At 40.8% G+C, this 18,359-nt stretch overlaps 1 protein-coding gene across 1 annotated transcript; it reads left to right on the top strand.

Annotated features, from left to right (window-relative positions):
- Positions 1–964: 964 nt before the first annotated feature.
- On the top strand, positions 965–3,972 carry LOC113164406 (cyclin-dependent kinase 5 activator 2-like). The gene is made up of 3 exons (XM_026363703.1): positions 965–1,348; positions 3,095–3,232; positions 3,394–3,972. The coding sequence occupies exons 1-3, from the start codon at positions 971–973 to the stop codon at positions 3,787–3,789; spliced, it is 912 nt and encodes a 303-aa protein (XP_026219488.1). The 5' UTR covers positions 965–970; the 3' UTR covers positions 3,790–3,972.
- Positions 3,973–18,359: the final 14,387 nt, after the last annotated feature.

Below are 18,359 nucleotides of genomic sequence, written 5' to 3'. Positions count from 1 at the left end.
GAAACTGTAAAATAGTCACATTCATTGAAAGTGGTCTGAGCAGATGTTTTATAAAATTCTGTTTTGGCTTCTTTTGTTTTCTACAGATGCTTTTATTAATGGTTGCCATGGTAGCTGTGTACTTTAATGATTAAATCTTTGCTTTGTTCTCTTTTTAGGTTCAGTGTTGTTTATAAGAATCAATTCAATTCAATTTTATTTGTATAGCTTCAAATCACAACAAAAGTAATCTCAAGGCACTTTACAGTGTTTAAGGTTTAAGACCTTACAAAAAATAACTGTATACAGGGGTCTTTGATGCTGCAACACACTCGAAAAAAGTCGGACAGAGACAAAATAAGACTGCAACATTTGATGATGAAATATTCAAGTTACAGAGTTCTGGATGATTCCAAATTAGTAGGTTCATTTGAAACAGGTTGATAATAATTGGAAATAAAGGAAGCATCCACCAAAGGCCCAGTTTTTGCTAAAATTGATGCCTCATGGATATGACGGTCCATCAAGAAGAACAAATACAGTGAACACAGAAACCACAGTGATTGAAGTTTTGGGGGTGGGGGTGTTGGGGTTATTATCGATGTACAAGCTGCACAGGTTATTATAAAGAATACTGTGTAGTAGTACTCACTATATTAGGTTAATACTATTATTATTTGGACTGTTAGGGTTAGGGTTGCATGCAGTAGAGCACTGGGGCTCTGATCCAGTTCTAGGTAAATCAGATTCTGTGACAGTTACAAGAGATTCAACTGTGTAATTATCGTTTCAGAGAGACAGACAGGTGGGGAAGACCAGAGACAGGAACATGGGTCGGTGCAGCAGACAGGAAGCTGCAGACAAATTGCTGTTCGAGGTTTTGTGTACCGGTGGTGGTGGTTTATCGGTTTGACAGACAGACCCCCCCCCCCCCCCACACACACACACACACCCCCCGGTCCTCTGCGGCAGAGAGGCTCCGGTTGTCACCATGGGAACGGTGTTGTCTCTGTCTCCAGGCTCGCGGAAAGCGGCGGCCCGTAGATCGGAGAAGCTCCCGGTGCACCGATCACCGGAGGTCGGCGAGGAGGAGCAGCTGAAGGACGGGAAGAAAAAAAAGCGGCACCCGGTGCTGTCGCGCGCGCTCATCTGGAAGAAACGTGTCGTGGCAGCGCGCGCCAAGAGAAAGGACGGGAAGAAGGTGAAGCCTGCGGTGTCCGAGACAGGACACGTGCACCGGGAGGGGCGATCCACCGACACCCGCAGCGGAGTGCTCAAGCCCGGACACAAAAACGGAGCCATCCTGGTCCCTGTACCCACCGTCCCGGAGCAGCAGCCGGTTCTCTCCCCACGGAGAGTGGTGGTGCAGGTCGGTGTTTGTGCGTTTTGATCGGTGACAAGCAGAGTGTTGATGGTGTAAAATAAATCAGTTACAGTGAAAAACACATGGCAATAAAAAAAAATGTAAATTAGCATAGAAACAAGAAAACCATGAAAATTAAGTTTCTATTTGGGACATGATCATTACTGTTACTGATTGACTGAATTTAATCATATCTGGAAAAACAAAACAAAAACAGAATATAGACTAGACTAGTAAAAAAAAATATATAGATTTTTTTCTTTACATTTTTAGTTTTAACTGGATTAAATCATAAGTGACTGGAGGTTCTTCTATTGTGATGCAAAAGTTTCATAACTCCGGATTTTCATGTAGTTGGTAAAAATTAAAATATATAATAATGAATAATAATAATAATAAAATTTAAACCTTAAAAAAACATTTCAGGAAAAAACTTAAACAAAAGAAACAAATCACAAAATCTAGACTTTATATTGTTGTATATTTACGTTTTTTTCTTTTCATATGAATGTCTAATAAATTTCAGGAACATTTGATTCTGGAAATAAATACTTTCCAGGTTTTGTTTTCGATAAAACTCAGATAAAAAAAACAAACCAACCATAAATATTTTTATCTTACTATAAACTTTATTTTCTGGAGCTGATGGGCGCAGCATCATAAAATCTGATGTAGTGAGCCCAAACTCCTCCACAGTTATGTGATAATCACAAAACATTAATTAGGGCTAAAGGATTAATTGCAATGGCGATAATATACCAATATCATGAATCGGCGATCAAATTTGCGATCTTTCTAATAGCAAAGGCTGCGATTACGACATGGTCGTGTGAATAGAGACCAGAGCATCGGCAGAGGAAGCAGCCCACCTACCTACTGTTTTTGTCGTATTTTTAACATCATTAAACACAGAGAAAGCAGCATTGGACTGTTGTTGATTTGCTTAATGTGAATATCAAAGTTTAAAAAATGTTAAATCTTCAGTCCAGTTAATCTAACAGCTGTAACTGTGCAGGAGCAGAGCAGCAGAGTAAGTCAGGACCACAACTCCCAGTAAGTTCAGCACAGTCAGGTTGGAAAACAGACAGAAAACAACAGGAAGTTAGTCTGACATTATTTAGAAGGATAATGTTGTTTCACATCACTATTCACTGGTTTCAACAGAAAATGTATTTTGCCAATTAATGATTGTCAGTCATCTGGAGAAACATTTCTCATCCAAGTACCATCACAAACTTGTTGTCTTCAACCAATTTTCCTTACTCAACTAAACTTCTAGATTAATTAACATAGACAACTCAGAATCTGTGTGAAGATTCAGATCTACAGAGTTTGATTACAGACAGAAGTTGTGAGGAATTCATAGCAAAAGATACGATGCACCTCAGTAGAGTGAAAGGCGGTTTTGATCAAATATTTGTTACTGACTTATATATTTAAACATGTTAAACCAGGCTTATATGTGCTTTGTCATGTTGTCATGAGAATTCTTACGTATTTACAAGTCTGGAAATTTAACAAGTCAGTTAATATACTACTTTGATTATAGTGGTCAAAAATATGTTGTTTATATCACTTCATACGTCACTTCCATTCTAACATATAGACCTAACCTACAGGAAAAACTGTTTATATTTCATGTGTTTTGTGTTGATCATATTTACTGCTTGTGTTAAGTAATGCAAAAGATAAGGAACTTAAATCACATAATAAACAGCTGTCTTTATGTCTCCTTGTTTCCTGTCTCCTCAGGCTTCCACAGGTGAGCTGCTTCGTTGTCTTTCTGACTTTTTGTGCCGTCGTTGTGTCAAACTGAAGCAGCTGTCATCTAATCAGATCATCGTCTGGTTCAGAAATGTTGACCGAGTGCTGCTGGTCCAGGGTTGGCAGGTTAGGCTTTAACAAGACTGTAGAGGTCTTACCTAATCCTGATACTTGATACTATGTTTGTTTGTATTAATAATACTTTCCTGTGTGTGTGTGTGTGTGTGTGTGTGTAGTATTTCCTCTGTCCTCTTAGTAGTACTAACCCTATTTCTGTCAAACTTCAGGACCAATGCTTCATCAGTCCTGCTGGTCTAGTCTTTGTGTACCTGCTGTGCAGGGAGGCAATAGACCAGGACACATCTACAGAACAGGAGCTCCATGCCACCTTCCTCACTTGCCTGTACCTGGCATACTCTTACCTGGGTAATGAGATCTCGTACCCCACAAAACCATTTCTTGTGGAGTCCAGCCGCGATGCATTTTGGGAGCGAGCACTGGACTTAATTGAGCGTCTGAGCCAGGACATGCTGCGAATCAATGCAGAACCACACTTCTTCACAGAGGTCTTCCAGGATCTGAAGAACCAGGGTGGAGACAGGGATCTGGAGAAACAAAGGCAAAAGGTTGAGAAGGATGAGGAGACAGATGAAGGCAACAGGAGTGGTGATCTGGATCGTTAGGACTGAAAGAACACCACAGTCTTTTTTTCAATGAGACTCATTTAGCTGCCGCTGAAGCCCACATATAACCCTGGAGCTGCAGCTTCGAGTCTGTCTCTTGACCTTAGACCTCCTGCTGAAGACACTGTAACTGCATGCTGTCAAACAAATCCTACAGAACTGTCTGGATGTAGATTAGTTGCCATTGCAATCATACACACAAGATTGCCAGTGACCCCCCTAGTTAGGAGGGGTCACTGGCAACAGCGAAAGAAAACATCCAGAGATGTGCTTCAGGAAAACCTCTCAGTTGTAATAGTAAATTTAATGATGTCTAGTCCAGCACAGTATCTGCTGCTGGATCTGTGCCTGAAGACAGATCAGTCATTCGGAGTTTAGCAACTTGACACAATCTCATATTTTCACCTCAACATGTCTGCATTTGTTTGGTCAAATGAAGTAGAACTTTTGGACTACATCTTGTTACAGGTTCTGGCTCAGGAAAGTTCTAGGTTACATGTTTGTGTGGAGAAATGTGGTTTAGTGACAACAAAGAACTTGAATAAAGTTTTCTATAGATGAATCCTCTATCAAATGTGTTCATTGCAGACTGAAGGCAGCAGCTTTATCACTGTGAGTCATAGCAGCTCTGACAGAAACTGATCATGTGGAGTGTTGGTGTTTTCTCTCCCTATTGTCTGCAGGTTTAATGTAAAACTGGCCATGTGACCTGATCTGTGGCAACATTTTATATCAAAGTTTAACAGACATAAACTACATGAGTCATGTCAGAACCAGTTTCCTCTTTTTTTTCCTCTTTTCACACTCACCTGATTCATTTTCCAGATTCTATTGCTTCTATTGTCTTGCTACTAGTTCCAATTCTTTTCTTCACTATGAAGAATATTAAAGTTAAGAAATATAAACACCACTACCATCATGGGTGTAACAATGCTGACTCTGACAGTACTGACCTAGTGTTACCAGTGGGACCAGTTGGTGATTGCAGTGGGATCAGAAGAAGTGAGTTACTGTGAAGTCCAAACCATAGATGAGTTACAGCAGCCACGAGTATGTGTTACTGCACTGAGTCATCATTACGTCACTGTTCCAGTTTTTGTGAATTGGAGACTTCAAAGTCACATGACTTACGTCTGGTCACTCCTGATTGGTTGGAATCTGCTGCAGAGAGAGAAACAGATAAAGTGAAAAACGAAAATTATATGGAAAAAGAGGATGATATAAAAGATAGAGGTAAAGTGAATGTTGTCCAGATGCTTCAGAAAATATGAATATCACGTTGTGTGACATTTTGCATGTTTACACAATGCAAAATGTTGTGAATTTATAAAGAATTGTAAATCTTTTTTTTTTTAAATTCAATTCAATTTTATTTGCAAAGCGCCAAATCACAACAAAGGTCATCTCATGCAAGCTGATTACAAACTGTTACACAGCCTTTCACAAATAGGTGTGTAAAGAAAAGGGCTTTGTTAGTTTTTAATGCAAAATGTTTTGACAGTGTTGTAATTTGTTGTTGTAGGCATATGATGTCTTCCTGAAACTGTTTGTGAAAAGATTATGTTTAGTTTTTATTAGTGATGGGCAAATAATACTGAGGCTTCGGAGCTTGTGTCACTCTTCCTGAAGCGTAGTGATACGAAACTCTGTATCAGAGCTTGTATTGAAACACCAGTGTTACGTGACAGATGACGTTTGAAGCTTCAAATGTCATTGCTGTTTCGTTTCGCGCTTCGTTCCTTCGAAATGTTTCGAAGCTTTTTATTGGCTCAGAGTCTTTCAGTGTGTGTCATTGGCTCATGGAGTTTCAGTGCATTCTGAGTCAATGACAGCTTGACAGGTTTTACAGATTTGAGTGTTTGGTGCCATACCAGCTATTTAAGATGCATCATTATGATTAAAATGGGGTTGTGAAGAGACAGAGATTTGGACAATGAGAGTATTTTGGCAAGTTTCATGGCGAGTACCACTAATAAGAGATGTTCTAAAGTTTGGGATCATTTTGACACTGACACACTTGCAGAGCACTCATCATGAGCCAACTGATCCTGCAACAGTAGAAAAAAAAAGATATTTCTCAATAAGAACCTGTGAAGACAACTAACTGCTCCTACACTGTAAATAATCATTTTAAATCAACCATACAAGTCCTCAACTGACAAACCATTATCTTTAAAGGTTTTCTATAAAAACACAAAAAAGATACGTTTCTGAATTCAAACACTGATAATTTGCAAAGTAGGAAGGATCTCTAATCCTGTTAGGGATAATAAACCCTAACAAACCCTTAACCAACATTTAACCCATAATATAATTTGCATTGATTCTTTGGGTTAATCTGGAATGTGTTTTAGAGAATGGGAGAGAGCATCTGCATATTTTATTGTAATGACTATATGATCATTATTTGGTATGAATGAACAAAACACTTGAATGACCACACAGACTTTTCTGAACTTTTATTGCTGTCATGGGATTGAGACAGTGCCAGTGCTTCAGTCGTGCCCTTTAGAGGTTGCTATGGCTTAAGTTGTCCACCAGATGTCACCGTCACTGAGGCCTTGAAGCTTTGAACCTTTTTCAACACAATTGTTAGGAAAACCTCAGTGATTCATGAGGCTTAATTTGCCCATCACTAGTTTTTATACTTATCAGGTTCCAATAAGCCCAAATAGCAAAGAGAAATACAAAATGCGTATTAAATTAGAGCTCGGGTCTTAAGAGGTTAAGGTTTAAGATCTTACAAATATAACTGTATACAGAATTATAAAGAAAACCCAACGACCCCGCTGAGCAGCACCAGGAGACATGGAGACGAAAAACTCCCTTTAGACTCTAGATCTCTAAAGTTTAGTGGAAGAAACCTCCAGCAGAACCAGGTTCAGAGTGGGTGGCCATCTGCCTCGACCAGTTGGGGTGAGTGGAAAGAGGAGAGAGAAAATAACAGCAGGCAACAAAAAGAACAGTCCAACAAATCCAAGGAAGTCTTTGTGGACATGTGCTGCAGTGACAGGGAGACTGGTGAGAACTGAGAGCAGAATGAATGCAGCCAAACAGAGAGATTGTTGAAGAAATTCTGATCTTCAAGCGGCCTTAGGATAACTTTCTGAGCGTTCCTGAATGAGCTGGCTGACACAGACATTCTCTGGCCCATTTGTGTCACTCCCTACATGCTCCTGGTAGAGTTTCTTGGCTTGGCACTTGGATCCAAAATTAATAAAAATAATAATAATAATAAATATTGGTCAGGTTTAGTATAGTGGACCAAACCCTTTTCACTCCAGCCCCCAGGATACCCAGAGACAGCCGTATGAAACAGGTTTGTCAAATTTAGGCTTGGGGTCAGTTAAGTATAAGCCACATTTAGGTTTAGGCATAAATAGATAGATAGACAGATAGATAGATAGATAGATAGATAGATAGATAGATAGATAGATAGATACTTTATTGATCCCCATGGGGAAATTTTGGTGTTGCAGCAGCCATTACACAGAAAAACATTTGAACATTAAGTAACATAATCTACAAAACAATACGCAAAAACAGTACAAGAATAACACACAGTATAGACAGTAATAATAACAAAACACACTGGAAGTGACTTAGTTACACATTGTTAAACCATCAGCGTGGACACTGACTCTCTGTCAGGGAATCATTGTACAGGCTGATGGCTGTTGGCACAAATGACTTCCTGTACCTTTCCTTGTCACAGCGGATCTGGAGAAGATATCAGACTAAAACTGCTCCGCTGTTTGACAAGTAGGCTGTGGAGAGGATGTGAGCTGTTCTCCGTGATGCTCAGCAGTTTGTGCAGCATCCTCCTCTCCACCACCTGCTCTAAAGGCTCCAGAGAAGCCCCCAGCACAGAGCCAGCTTTCCTGATCAGCTTATTCAGTTTGTTAGTTTCGCTGGCTCTGATGCTGATGCCCCAGCAGACGACAGCAAAGAATATCCCACTGGCTACAACAGACTGGTAAAAGATCTGCAGCATCTTGTTGCACACATTTACATTTTAGCAGATGCTTTTATCAAAAAAAAAAAAAAAGAAAAAGCTTCAAAGCGACTTACAAGTCAGTACAAGGTACAAGGGTAGGCAAGTAGCAAGTGATCTTCTTTATTCCAGACCACACATGCTTCATGTTGTTCTGCTGGAGTTGGTTCTCCAGCTTCCTTCTGTAAGCGTCCTTACTCTGCCTTAGACTCACCCTCAGCTCTCTCTGCCCAGACTTCACCTGGTCCTTGTCTCCCTCCAAAAAGGCCTTCTTCTTCTTGTTCAGCAGCTCCTTTAAGTTGCTGGTGATCCAGGGCTTATTGTTAGAGAAGCACCTCACTGTCCTGGTTGGAATGATGTTGTCCACATAGAAGTTAATGTACTCTATGACGCTGTCTGTCATGGAATGGATGTCGTCTCCATGTTGGTCACAGAAAACATTCCAGTCTGTGGCTTCAAAGCACCCCTGCAGAGTCTCAATAGCTTCCAGAGACCACTTCCTCACAGTTCTCATGGTCACTGTCTGCATCTGAACAATAGGAGTGTAGACGGGGGTGAGGAGCACCAGGTTGTGGTCGGATCTGCCTAAGGGAGGGAGAGCAGTGGAGGTGTATGCATCCGTCACGTTTGCATACAGTAAATCTAAAGTCTTATTGTCTCTGGTGGAGCAGTTGACAAACTGGTGAAAAGTGGGGAGAGTTGTGTCCACAGATGTGTGATTAAAGTCTCCTGTTATTATTATGAAGGAGTTTGGATGCTGGTTCTGTAAGTTAGCGGTGACTGAGTTAATGACGTCACGCTACTTCAGGAGCGGCTGACGGGGGAATGTAAGTCGTAATGACAATAACACAGCTAAACTCCCTCGGTAGATAATATGGACGCAAACTTACAGCTAACAGTTCAATGTCCGGGCTACAGAGATGTTCCTTTACAGTAACAGTATCCCTTAATAATCAGGCTCCATCTTATCTTAAAGACCTCATAGTTCCTTATCTTCCAAGCAGAACTCTCCGTTCTCAGACTGCAGGTTTACTTGTGGTTCCTAGAGTTTCCAAATGTAGAATGGGAGGCAGAGCCTTTAGCTACCAAGCCCCTCTCCTGTGGAACCAGCTCCCAGTTCAGGTTCGGGAGGCAGACACCGTCTCTACATTTAAGACTAGACTTAAAACTTTCCTTTTTTATAAAGCTTATAGTTAGAGATGGATCAGGTGACTCTGAACCATCTCTTAGTTATGCTGATATAGGTTATTCTGCTGGGGGACCTCTACTGATAAACTGAGCTCCTCTCCTCTCTCCTTTCTCCTGTATCAATGCAAATGCCACCATTGCATGTCATTAACTTTGTGTCTTCTCTCTCTTTTAGTTGTGTTTCCTCCTCTCTGTCTCCCTCTCTCTGTACTTTTCTGCAGGTATCCTCGGCCTGGAGCTGTACATCTCCAGAATCCAGTTCATCTGCCCAATGTTCTTGATGCTTGTTGTTGTCTTTATTGCCTGCTGTTCTTTTCTCTCTTCTCTTTCCACTCACCCCAACCGGTCAAGGCAGATGGCCGCCCACTATGAGCCTGGTTCTGCTGGAGGTTTCTTCCTCTAAAGGGAGTTTTTCCTCTCCACTGTTGCCTAAAGCTTGCTCAAATGGGATTGTTGGGTTTTCTCTATAATTTTTTGTATAAATATTTTCTGTAAGGTCTTAAACCTTACACTGTAAAGTGCCTTGAAATAACTTCTGTTGTAAATTGGCGCTATACAAATAAAATTGAATTGAATTGAATTGAATTAACATGTCCGGGGTTACGCCACCTGTTACTCACAAGCACTGCAATCCCCCCTCCTCTCCTCTTACTGCTACTCCTGCAGTCACTGTCCCCTCGCACAGTCCTGAAGCCGCTGATGGTGCAGTTGGACTCTGGAATATGCTCCTGCAGCCAGGTCTCAGTAAAACACAGAATGCTACACTCACGATATTCCCGCTGTCTTGAAGTCAGCGCACAGAGCTTGTCCCTCTTATTTACCAGGTACCTCACATTTCCCGTGACCACAGAAGGTAGAGAAGATTTAAACCTTCTCTTCCACTCTTTCTTTTTGAGTCCAGCTCTGCATCCCCGGCCTCCCTTCCTTAGCTCTACGGGGATCAGAGGCCTTTCTCCCGGTGAGTGTTAGAAGAGCGCGATCAGCTGATCCCTGGTGTAAACAATACGTCTGCTCCTGGTCGCGTCCATTGTTATTCCATATCAGTACATAAAGTGTTTGAAAAGTCACGAAAAATAGGGAAAAAATCACAAGTAAAGTAATATTCCAACGTGAAGTAAGGTGTTTCGGAGAGGAGTATAAAGAGAATAGTAAGGAAGAAAAAAAAACACACAAAATACCTACAAAACTACAAATCTAACGGGAGCTACTGCAACAGGCAGCCACCTGAGGCGGCGCCAGGTAAGCTGTATATCCAGTGGTTAGAGATAGGATTAGGGTTAGGTTTAATTCAATTCAATTCAATTCAATTTTATTTGTAGAGCGCTTTTTACAATTGACATTGTCACAAAGCAGCTTTACACAACCAAAGAACAGTACATGAACAGTGTATGTGTATGAATCATAATAATCAGATTGTCCCTGATGAGCAAGCCGTGGGCGACAGTGGCAAGGAAAATCTCCCTAAGAAGGCAACAGGGTTAGGGTTAGGTTAGAAAATCTGAATTTAAAATAGTCTGTTATTCAGTTTAGGTGCGCTGGCAACAGGAGCAGAAGGAATTCAGGTAAGTATGAAAGAGGACTCAATGTACTAGGAATATTGAGAAGGTTGTGTATACCCCTATGGGGTTAAAAGGTAAGTAAACTATGAATCTTAAAATGAAGGAATGTATTAACAATGAAAACAGTGCTCCAGAGGCTTATATAGGTATGTAAAAACTGGTAAGTATGAATTAAATATCATAGGTCTGTAGTACAGATAAACTAATATTTGGCAGAATAAGGTGTAAATCTACAATCTTTTGTATATCAAATTTATCTTCTGCCAATGGGCCCAGAGGCCATATGGGACACTGAGTTAATTGTCGAGGTGTAGAAGTAGAAAATTATGTCTATACCTGGGAAAAATGAACCAAAACATACAGCCACATAAATACCGAATTTGTATAATTAGTTGGGTATCCATAAGCCCAAAATACAGATAGAATTCCAAATGGCAGAATAGCATGCAAGTCTTCAACCGTCTTGTCAATTCCTTTGGAATTGTAGTTATTATGTGTTAGCAGGTGACCTTGGCTAGGCTGGGATGCGAATCTGTAATCTTCTGTATCCCAGCCTGCTACTTTACCACTGAGCCACCAGGCCATATGGTGCTGCAGGGCTAAATACATACATAATAAATAATTATATATAGGAAATCATGACAAAATAATTAGACAATTCATGAATAAGTGCTGGAAGAAGAGAATAAGTGCTAAAAAGAAAAGATTTCCACCAAAGTTAAATTCATGCTATAATTTATATTACAATAAAAAAATAGTATTTACAAAATCCATGCAGGCACACTTTGTAAGTTCATGAGATGACATGCATTGAAAAACAGCTATTTACAAAAACATATATACATTAAGAAACCCAGCAAGTATACAAGTATAAAATTGATCCATTAGTGTATATTATTCTATGTTTGGACTTTCTCCCTAAATGAACAATAGTTCATTTCATCATTATGGGTAAATTGTCATGAATTAATGTTCTCCCATAAACTTTAAGTTAAAAACAGTCCCAGATTGTTAATACAGGATTTATCTTGAAAAAATAGATTACTTTCATGTTACATTTCTGCTGTCCATCCATCTGACAAACCGATATTAAAATAGAAAGAAGAAAGAAAGAAAACATTCACAGGTGTATTTTAAATGGTTTATTTCTGTCATAAGTTCAGGATTAATTTACCTATTTGCTTTTTACAAGCGGCTTGGATTAAGCATTAAAAATTAAGTTTTTCACACCACCAGTTGAATATATTATCTGCTGTAGCAGTAGTCCAATGAATGTTATCAACCGTGGTTAAAAAATTATCCTGTGAGATTGCAGGTAAAGAAGGTAAGTGGTTGGTAATGAACTTATTAATTGTCGCAAGATTATGCTTTTGCTCCTGTGAAAGAGAAAGAGAATAATTAATCAGTGGAAAAAAGAGTTCAGCATTAGGGAAAGTTGAAGTAGCAGTCCTGTAAAGAGATCGTAACTGTTTTATTGATGTTTTCAGGGGATCTTGGTCTCTGTTGTTGAGTCCCACTGAAAAGATCACGACCTGAACAGAGGGATGTGGTGGAGTCTTCTGCAGGAGCTTCCAAAAATGGTAAATAGTAGCCCCAGGGTAACTATGAATTTGAATATCTGAATGGCTATGATGAGTAATTTTGTCCAAATTCGAATCTCCTAACATCAACACAGGTTTAGTCGCTGTAATTTCCCAGTCCTGTATTTTGCGAAAAGGTCTGGCTTTGTGACAGATGGGGAAATACAGTAAGGTGTTGTTCTGATTATCCCCACTCAATGAAGACTCCCCTCCTGAACCCATGGCACGTCCCAAGCTGCTCTACTCAGAGGGGCCATGCATCTCTGTCCTTGAGGTGTTTGTGGAGGAGTCAGGACAAGGTTTTTCTCCAGTTTGCTTAACTTGGATATTTTTGCCTCCTTTCATCATATTAAAACCCCCCACCTCTTTAACATTATGTGACAGTATATTCTGTCCACAAGATGTGATCTGTTGGTTTCTCTCTGGCAGGACACGTTGCATGGGCAGGCCATCTGGAGGGCAGGAGTCAATAGGAGTGGAAGGAAGTTCAGTAATATCATCACTGATGAGTGTAGCTACATTTGATAGTGTCATGGTTGAGCATACCTTAGATTTTAATGTCTTATCACCCTGTGATGAATTCTTTATTCTGGAATTGTAACCTGTGTTGACACTAGGAGAGGACCTACATGAAGAAGGAATTATTCGTCCTGGTGAGGAGATTTGCTCCCGAAACGACACCTGTGGAGAAGAATGGTTAAGAAAAGAAAAGTGAGGAGCTGCAGCAGGAGGAGGAAAATAAGCCACGCAGGGACCAGTTTCTTCAACTATGGGTGAGGAGGTATGTATGACCCGATCTGACTGTATTAAATCGGATTGGTTATGTGAAGATGTAGACTCTTGTTGTTTAGATGTGGATTTGTATTGTATCTGTTGTGAAGATGGATTACAATCAGTAAAAACTGTGTGTAAAGCTATGTTGGATTCTGGTAAAGGAGGGAACTGGTCTCTGCTTTCCAAATCTAATCCACCAGAGGTCGCTGGTGGATCCTCCTGTAACTCGCTGTCAGAAAAGGAATCAGACATAGAGACAGGTATTGATGAATGAGTGGTATCATCCGGTGGTGGTATTGTTAAAATGGCTTTTACAGTTTTATTGGTGTTAGGGTTAGGGTTAGGGGGTTAGGGTTAGGTAAAATGTATTTGATTTTTAATTTTGCCATATATGTGGCCAAGGTGCACTGGCATACAGGGGCCTGCACACAATCGCCAGTTCCCCTACCCATCTCCCTGAAGAGAAGGTAAGTAAAAAATGATATATATATATATATATATATATGTATATATTCATAAAATATCCGTTATAAAACTTGGTGTTCAATAAAATCCTGTTTAAAATTAAAAAGAGGTAAGTATTTGTATTTTCATTTTTTGTTAATGACACTTCATATTGCAGGCACTTTTCAAGGAGTATGTGTATATGTTATAGTTTAATTGTTGTTTAAATAAAAAAGAGGAAAGAAGTTGGAAGACAGCGTGTATCCAGTCAAAACCAGAAGAAGTTCCAAATTGGGACATGGTTAGAGGGAGAGGTTAAGGTTAGGAAAGGTGTAGGGGTTGTGTTAGGAAAGGGAGGGGGGACGAAGGAAAAAGAAGGCAAATTTTAAGATAATAAATAAATTATAAATAGATCCTAGGAGGATATGAATGTTAAAATGAGTTACTTGTATGCAATATCTATTATAATCTACCAATTTTATCACATCTTGTCATGAGAGACAGTGGGAATAGTCTGCCTGCAATAACTAACTGGACTCCATATTAACTTAAAAGACTTTAACTGTTATACTGGACTGCCTGCTGCCTACACAGCATGTAATCACCCATATGAGGATGGGTTTCCTGTTGAGTCTGGTTCCTCTCAAGGTTTCTTCCTGTTGCCTTCTCAGGGAGTTTTTCCTTGCCACTGTCGCCCTCGGCTTGCTCATCAGGGACAATCACATTATTATGACTCATACACATACACTGTTCATGTACTGTTCTTTGGTTGTGTAAAGCTGCTTTGTGACAATGTCAATTGTAAAAAGCGCTCTACAAATAAAATTGAATTGAATTGAATTGAATTGAATCGAACCGCTGATCTTTGTAATGCGAGGCCGCTGCATGTCCTATTGAGCTATGTCCCAACCCACGCATAAAGAGATTCAAATTGGGCGGTCAAGTTGGGATTACATACAGGAAATTAAAAAATTAAAATTATTTATAAATACACCCTTTTGTATTAAAAAACAATAAAAAAAAAAACAATTTGAGAACAACATACTCCATAAAACAATTGTTGAAAAGAACCGCAATAAACCTCTATATTGTTAAAATCTTTATTAAACAGGAAGGTCCTCATTTTAATCACAGGGTTAGGGTTAGGGTTAGGGGTTAGGGTTAGGGGTTAGGGTTAGGGTTAGGGGGGTTAGGGTTAGGGGAAGGGAACTGAACCCCCCTCCTAGAGGAGAGGGGACGTGCACGCTCCATCCACCCATCAGACCCCCTGTACCCGTCCCAAAAATGGGCGCGTTGGCGTCTCCGGCCATAACGCACCATAGTCCAGCCGTCATCCATGGCGTAGACTCAAAAAAAACCTTTTTAAACTTATTTATTAATTTATGTTTTAATCAAAATGATTTATAAACAACTAAGGAAGGTGTGCCAAATAAAAAAATAAAAAACAAGACAACGTTTCGACTTTAAACAGTCTTCATCAGGTCACGGCACACTAAAAACTTGAAATGGCTTGCTAAACTAGCTGTCAGAAGGAAGGTCTGTTCTCTTCGACGCCTAAACCACAAATGAGTTCCTTTCTGTGTTTTTCCTTTTTATCCTATTCGCTATGTTGCATTGTAATTTTTCAATCGTCTTTTTAACTTATCCCAATATCTTCATAAATTATTTTTAACTTTTAACCATATTTTTAACTATACTGTTTTTCAATCGTCTTTTTAAACTTATTGTCAATATGAATTACTTTATCTTTTTATCCTAAACTATTTATTATCCCTACTAAATGAAATAAGCCCAATATGAATTTTACCCTGTATATAATAATAATAGTAGTTAACCCTTAAATTCCCTGTCTTTTTTATGTGTCAAATGGAGTTAATGTTAGAACCTGGGTTGGGGTTAGGGTTAAGTTTAGGGCCAGGGTTGGGGTTAGGGTTAAGATTAGGGCAAGGATTGGGGTTAGGGTTAGGGTTAAGATTAGGGCAAGGGTTAGGGGTAAGGTTAAGTTTAGGGCCAGGGTTGGGGTTAGGGTTAAGTTTAGGGCCAGGGTTGGGGTTAGGGTTAAGTTTAGGGCCAGGGTTGGGGTTAGGGTTAAGATTAGGGCAAGGGTTGGGGTTAGGGTTAAGATTAGGGCAAGGGTTAGGGGTAAGGTTAAGTTTAGGGCCAGGGTTGGGGTTAGGGTTAAGATTAGGGCAAGGGTTAGGGTTAAGGTTAAGATTAGGGCCAGGGGTTAGGTTAAGTTTAGGGCCAGGGTTGGGGTTAGGGTTAAGATTAGGGCAAGGGTTAGGGTTAAGGTTAAGATTAGGGCCAGGGGTTAGGTTAAGTTTAGGGCCAGGGTTGGGGTTAGGGTTAAGATTAGGGCAAGGGTTAGGGGTAAGGTTAAGTTTAGGGCCAGGGTTGGGGTTAGGGTTAAGTTTAGGGTTAGGGTTAGGGTTAAGTTTAGGGCCAGGGTTGGGGTTAGGGTTAAGCTTAGGGCAAGGGTTAGGGGTAAGGTTAAGATTAGGGCCAAATTTAGGGTTTAGGGCCCAGGTTGGCTTCCTCTAAAGATCCTAATTATGCCACAAATTCAACCCATCTTGACATCCAGCTACCCTTACTACTCCAAGCCATCATGTGAAAACGTAAAACCTAAAGCGTGTCCATCTATGTCATATGTCCAATACAATACCCATCTTGGTTCAACCTGGTGGACAGTTAATCTCCAGTTCCCTTCACCCACATACTTCTCAGGGTGTGTTCTAACCTAAGAAGGACATCCAGTGATCAAACATGGCCTTGCCTGTGCCTTCCGTCCAATGGACATTATCTGCTGCTGTTTCAAACAGTTCCTCGGCCAAAAAAGGAATATGCCCACTGTTCTTCATGATATACTCATTCAAAGACTGAAGATTCCCCCTCTCCTCAACAGAAAGATTTTCGGAAAAATTAATCAGGGGAATCCAAACTTCTGCATGTGGGAAGCGTTTCTTCGCTACCTTAACCGCCACCTGCAAGGCTTTGATGGTTGTTTCCTCTGGCTTATTCATTCTATCACTGATTCCGAATGATAAGACCATCTTTTCCACTACCAAATTCTGTGGTAGCACCGTCCTGTTCAGTAGGGCCGCTGCATGGCGGAATTTCGCCTCTGGAAAACTCTCAACTTGAAGATTCCTGTTGTTGAAAGCCGGGAAATTTGTGAGGTTAGAATCACCCAAGAAGATCCATCTCCGATTGGCCACCCAGTCAACCATCTTGCTAATGCTGGTCTGGTGGCGATGTACTTGAAAAAGGTGGGTCTTGGACTGCTCCAACCTGTCCAAATCTTGCTCAACGACAGTCTTGTCCTCATCCGTCCCAGATTGCTGGGTCTGGACCTGCACAGCCCGCTCTGTAACCTGGAAAGACTGTTCCTGGTTCTCAGTGTGTTGACAGTCCAGTGCCCTCAAATTGACCTTATTCAATTGCACTTCACCATCTATAGTGGTCACCGAAGTCATACCCACTTTCCGTTGATGCTGGGAGTGAACCGCATCCGCGGTCCCTCCTTGGTCCAGTCTCTGATCTCGGATACCAGTGTCCATGCTCTGGGCTGGAGTTGAAGAGGTACAATCCTGCGGGAACTGGTTCTGGGTCTGATCCCCATCAATCCTGCCCATAATGAGGGCCTCTGCATGGTCAATAGTACTCTGCTTAATCCTCCGCAGGTTCCGCCTAGCCCAACGGGCTGCCACCTCAAAAGCCTCCTTCCACTCACGGGTGTCCATACAATACAGATCATCCAAAAATTCATGAAGACCCTCTTCATAGTGCTCCTTCAATATCTGCAGGGTCATCTGACCCCAGTTCTTCGCATTACCCACCAGCATGTCCATAGTATGTTGTCTTGGGTATGCAGGCCTGATCATGTCTGACAGAGCGTCTACCATCCTAGCGATCATCTTGGGCTCTGGTCTGCCGGGCTTCAGAGCCACGTTCTGAAGATGATGTACAGTCTTAATGATGCTATGCAACTTACGAATAAGCCGTCCAAACTCAGGACTTGCTGCCTGCTGTCTCACATCATCATCACAGGATCGGAATGGGAATTGGGGACCGGAGTACCGAGGAGCCCTAGGGGGAGGCACTGGCTGGTTAGGGGAAGGGAACTGAACCCCCCTCCTAGAGGAGAGGGGACGTGCACGCTCCATCCACCCATCAGACCCCCTGTACCCGTCCCAAAAATGGGCGCGTTGGCGTCTCCGGCCATAATGCACCATAGTCCAGCCGTCATCCATGGCGTAGACTCAAAAAAAACCTTTTTAAACTTATTTATTAATTTATTTTTTAATCAAAATGATTTATAAACAACTAAGGAAGGTGTGCCAAATAAAAAAATAAAAAACAAGACAACGTTTCGACTTTAAACAGTCTTCATCAGGTCACGGCACACTAAAAACTTGAAATGGCTTGCTAAACTAGCTGTCAGAAGGAAGGTCTGTTCTCTTCGACGCCTAAACCACAAATGAGTTCCTTTCTGTGTTTTTCCTTTTTATCCTATTCGCTATGTTGCATTGTAATTTTTCAATCGTCTTTTTAACTTATCCCAATATCTTCATAAATTATTTTTAACTTTTAACCATATTTTTAACTATACTGTTTTTCAATCGTCTTTTTAAACTTATTGTCAATATGAATTACTTTATCTTTTTATCCTAAACTATTTATTATCCCTACTAAATGAAATAAGCCCAATATGAATTTTACCCTGTATATAATAATAATAGTAGTTAACCCTTAAAGTCCCTGTCGTTTTTATGTGTCAAATGGAGTTAATGTTAGAACCTGGGTTGGGGTTAGGGTTAAGTTTAGGGCCAGGGTTGGGGTTAGGGTTAAGATTAGGGCAAGGGTTGGGGTTAGGGTTAGGGTTAAGATTAGGGCAAGGGTTAGGGGTAAGGTTAAGTTTAGGGCCAGGGTTGGGGTTAGGGTTAAGATTAGGGCAAGGGTTAGGGTTAAGGTTAAGATTAGGGTTAGGGTTAGGGGTTAGGTTAAGTTTAGGGCCAGGGTGGGGTTAGG

Source organism: Anabas testudineus, chromosome 2, assembly GCF_900324465.2.
Source record: "Anabas testudineus chromosome 2, fAnaTes1.2, whole genome shotgun sequence".
NCBI lineage: Eukaryota > Metazoa > Chordata > Actinopteri > Anabantiformes > Anabantidae > Anabas > Anabas testudineus.
The sequence above is the reverse complement of the archived record's forward strand: the minus strand, read 5'-3'. Positions and strand labels throughout refer to the sequence as shown.

Excerpts from the sequence above, each read along its gene's own strand:
- LOC113164406 (XM_026363703.1), top strand. The coding sequence starts at position 971 with ATGGGAACGGTGTTGTCTCTGTCTCCAGGCTCGCGGAAAGCGGCGGCC. Across the intron at positions 1,349-3,094 it reads CACGGAGAGTGGTGGTGCAG|GCTTCCACAGGTGAGCTGCT; the intron begins GTCGGTGTTTGT and ends CTGTCTCCTCAG. Across the intron at positions 3,233-3,393 it reads TGCTGGTCCAGGGTTGGCAG|GACCAATGCTTCATCAGTCC; the intron begins GTTAGGCTTTAA and ends GTCAAACTTCAG.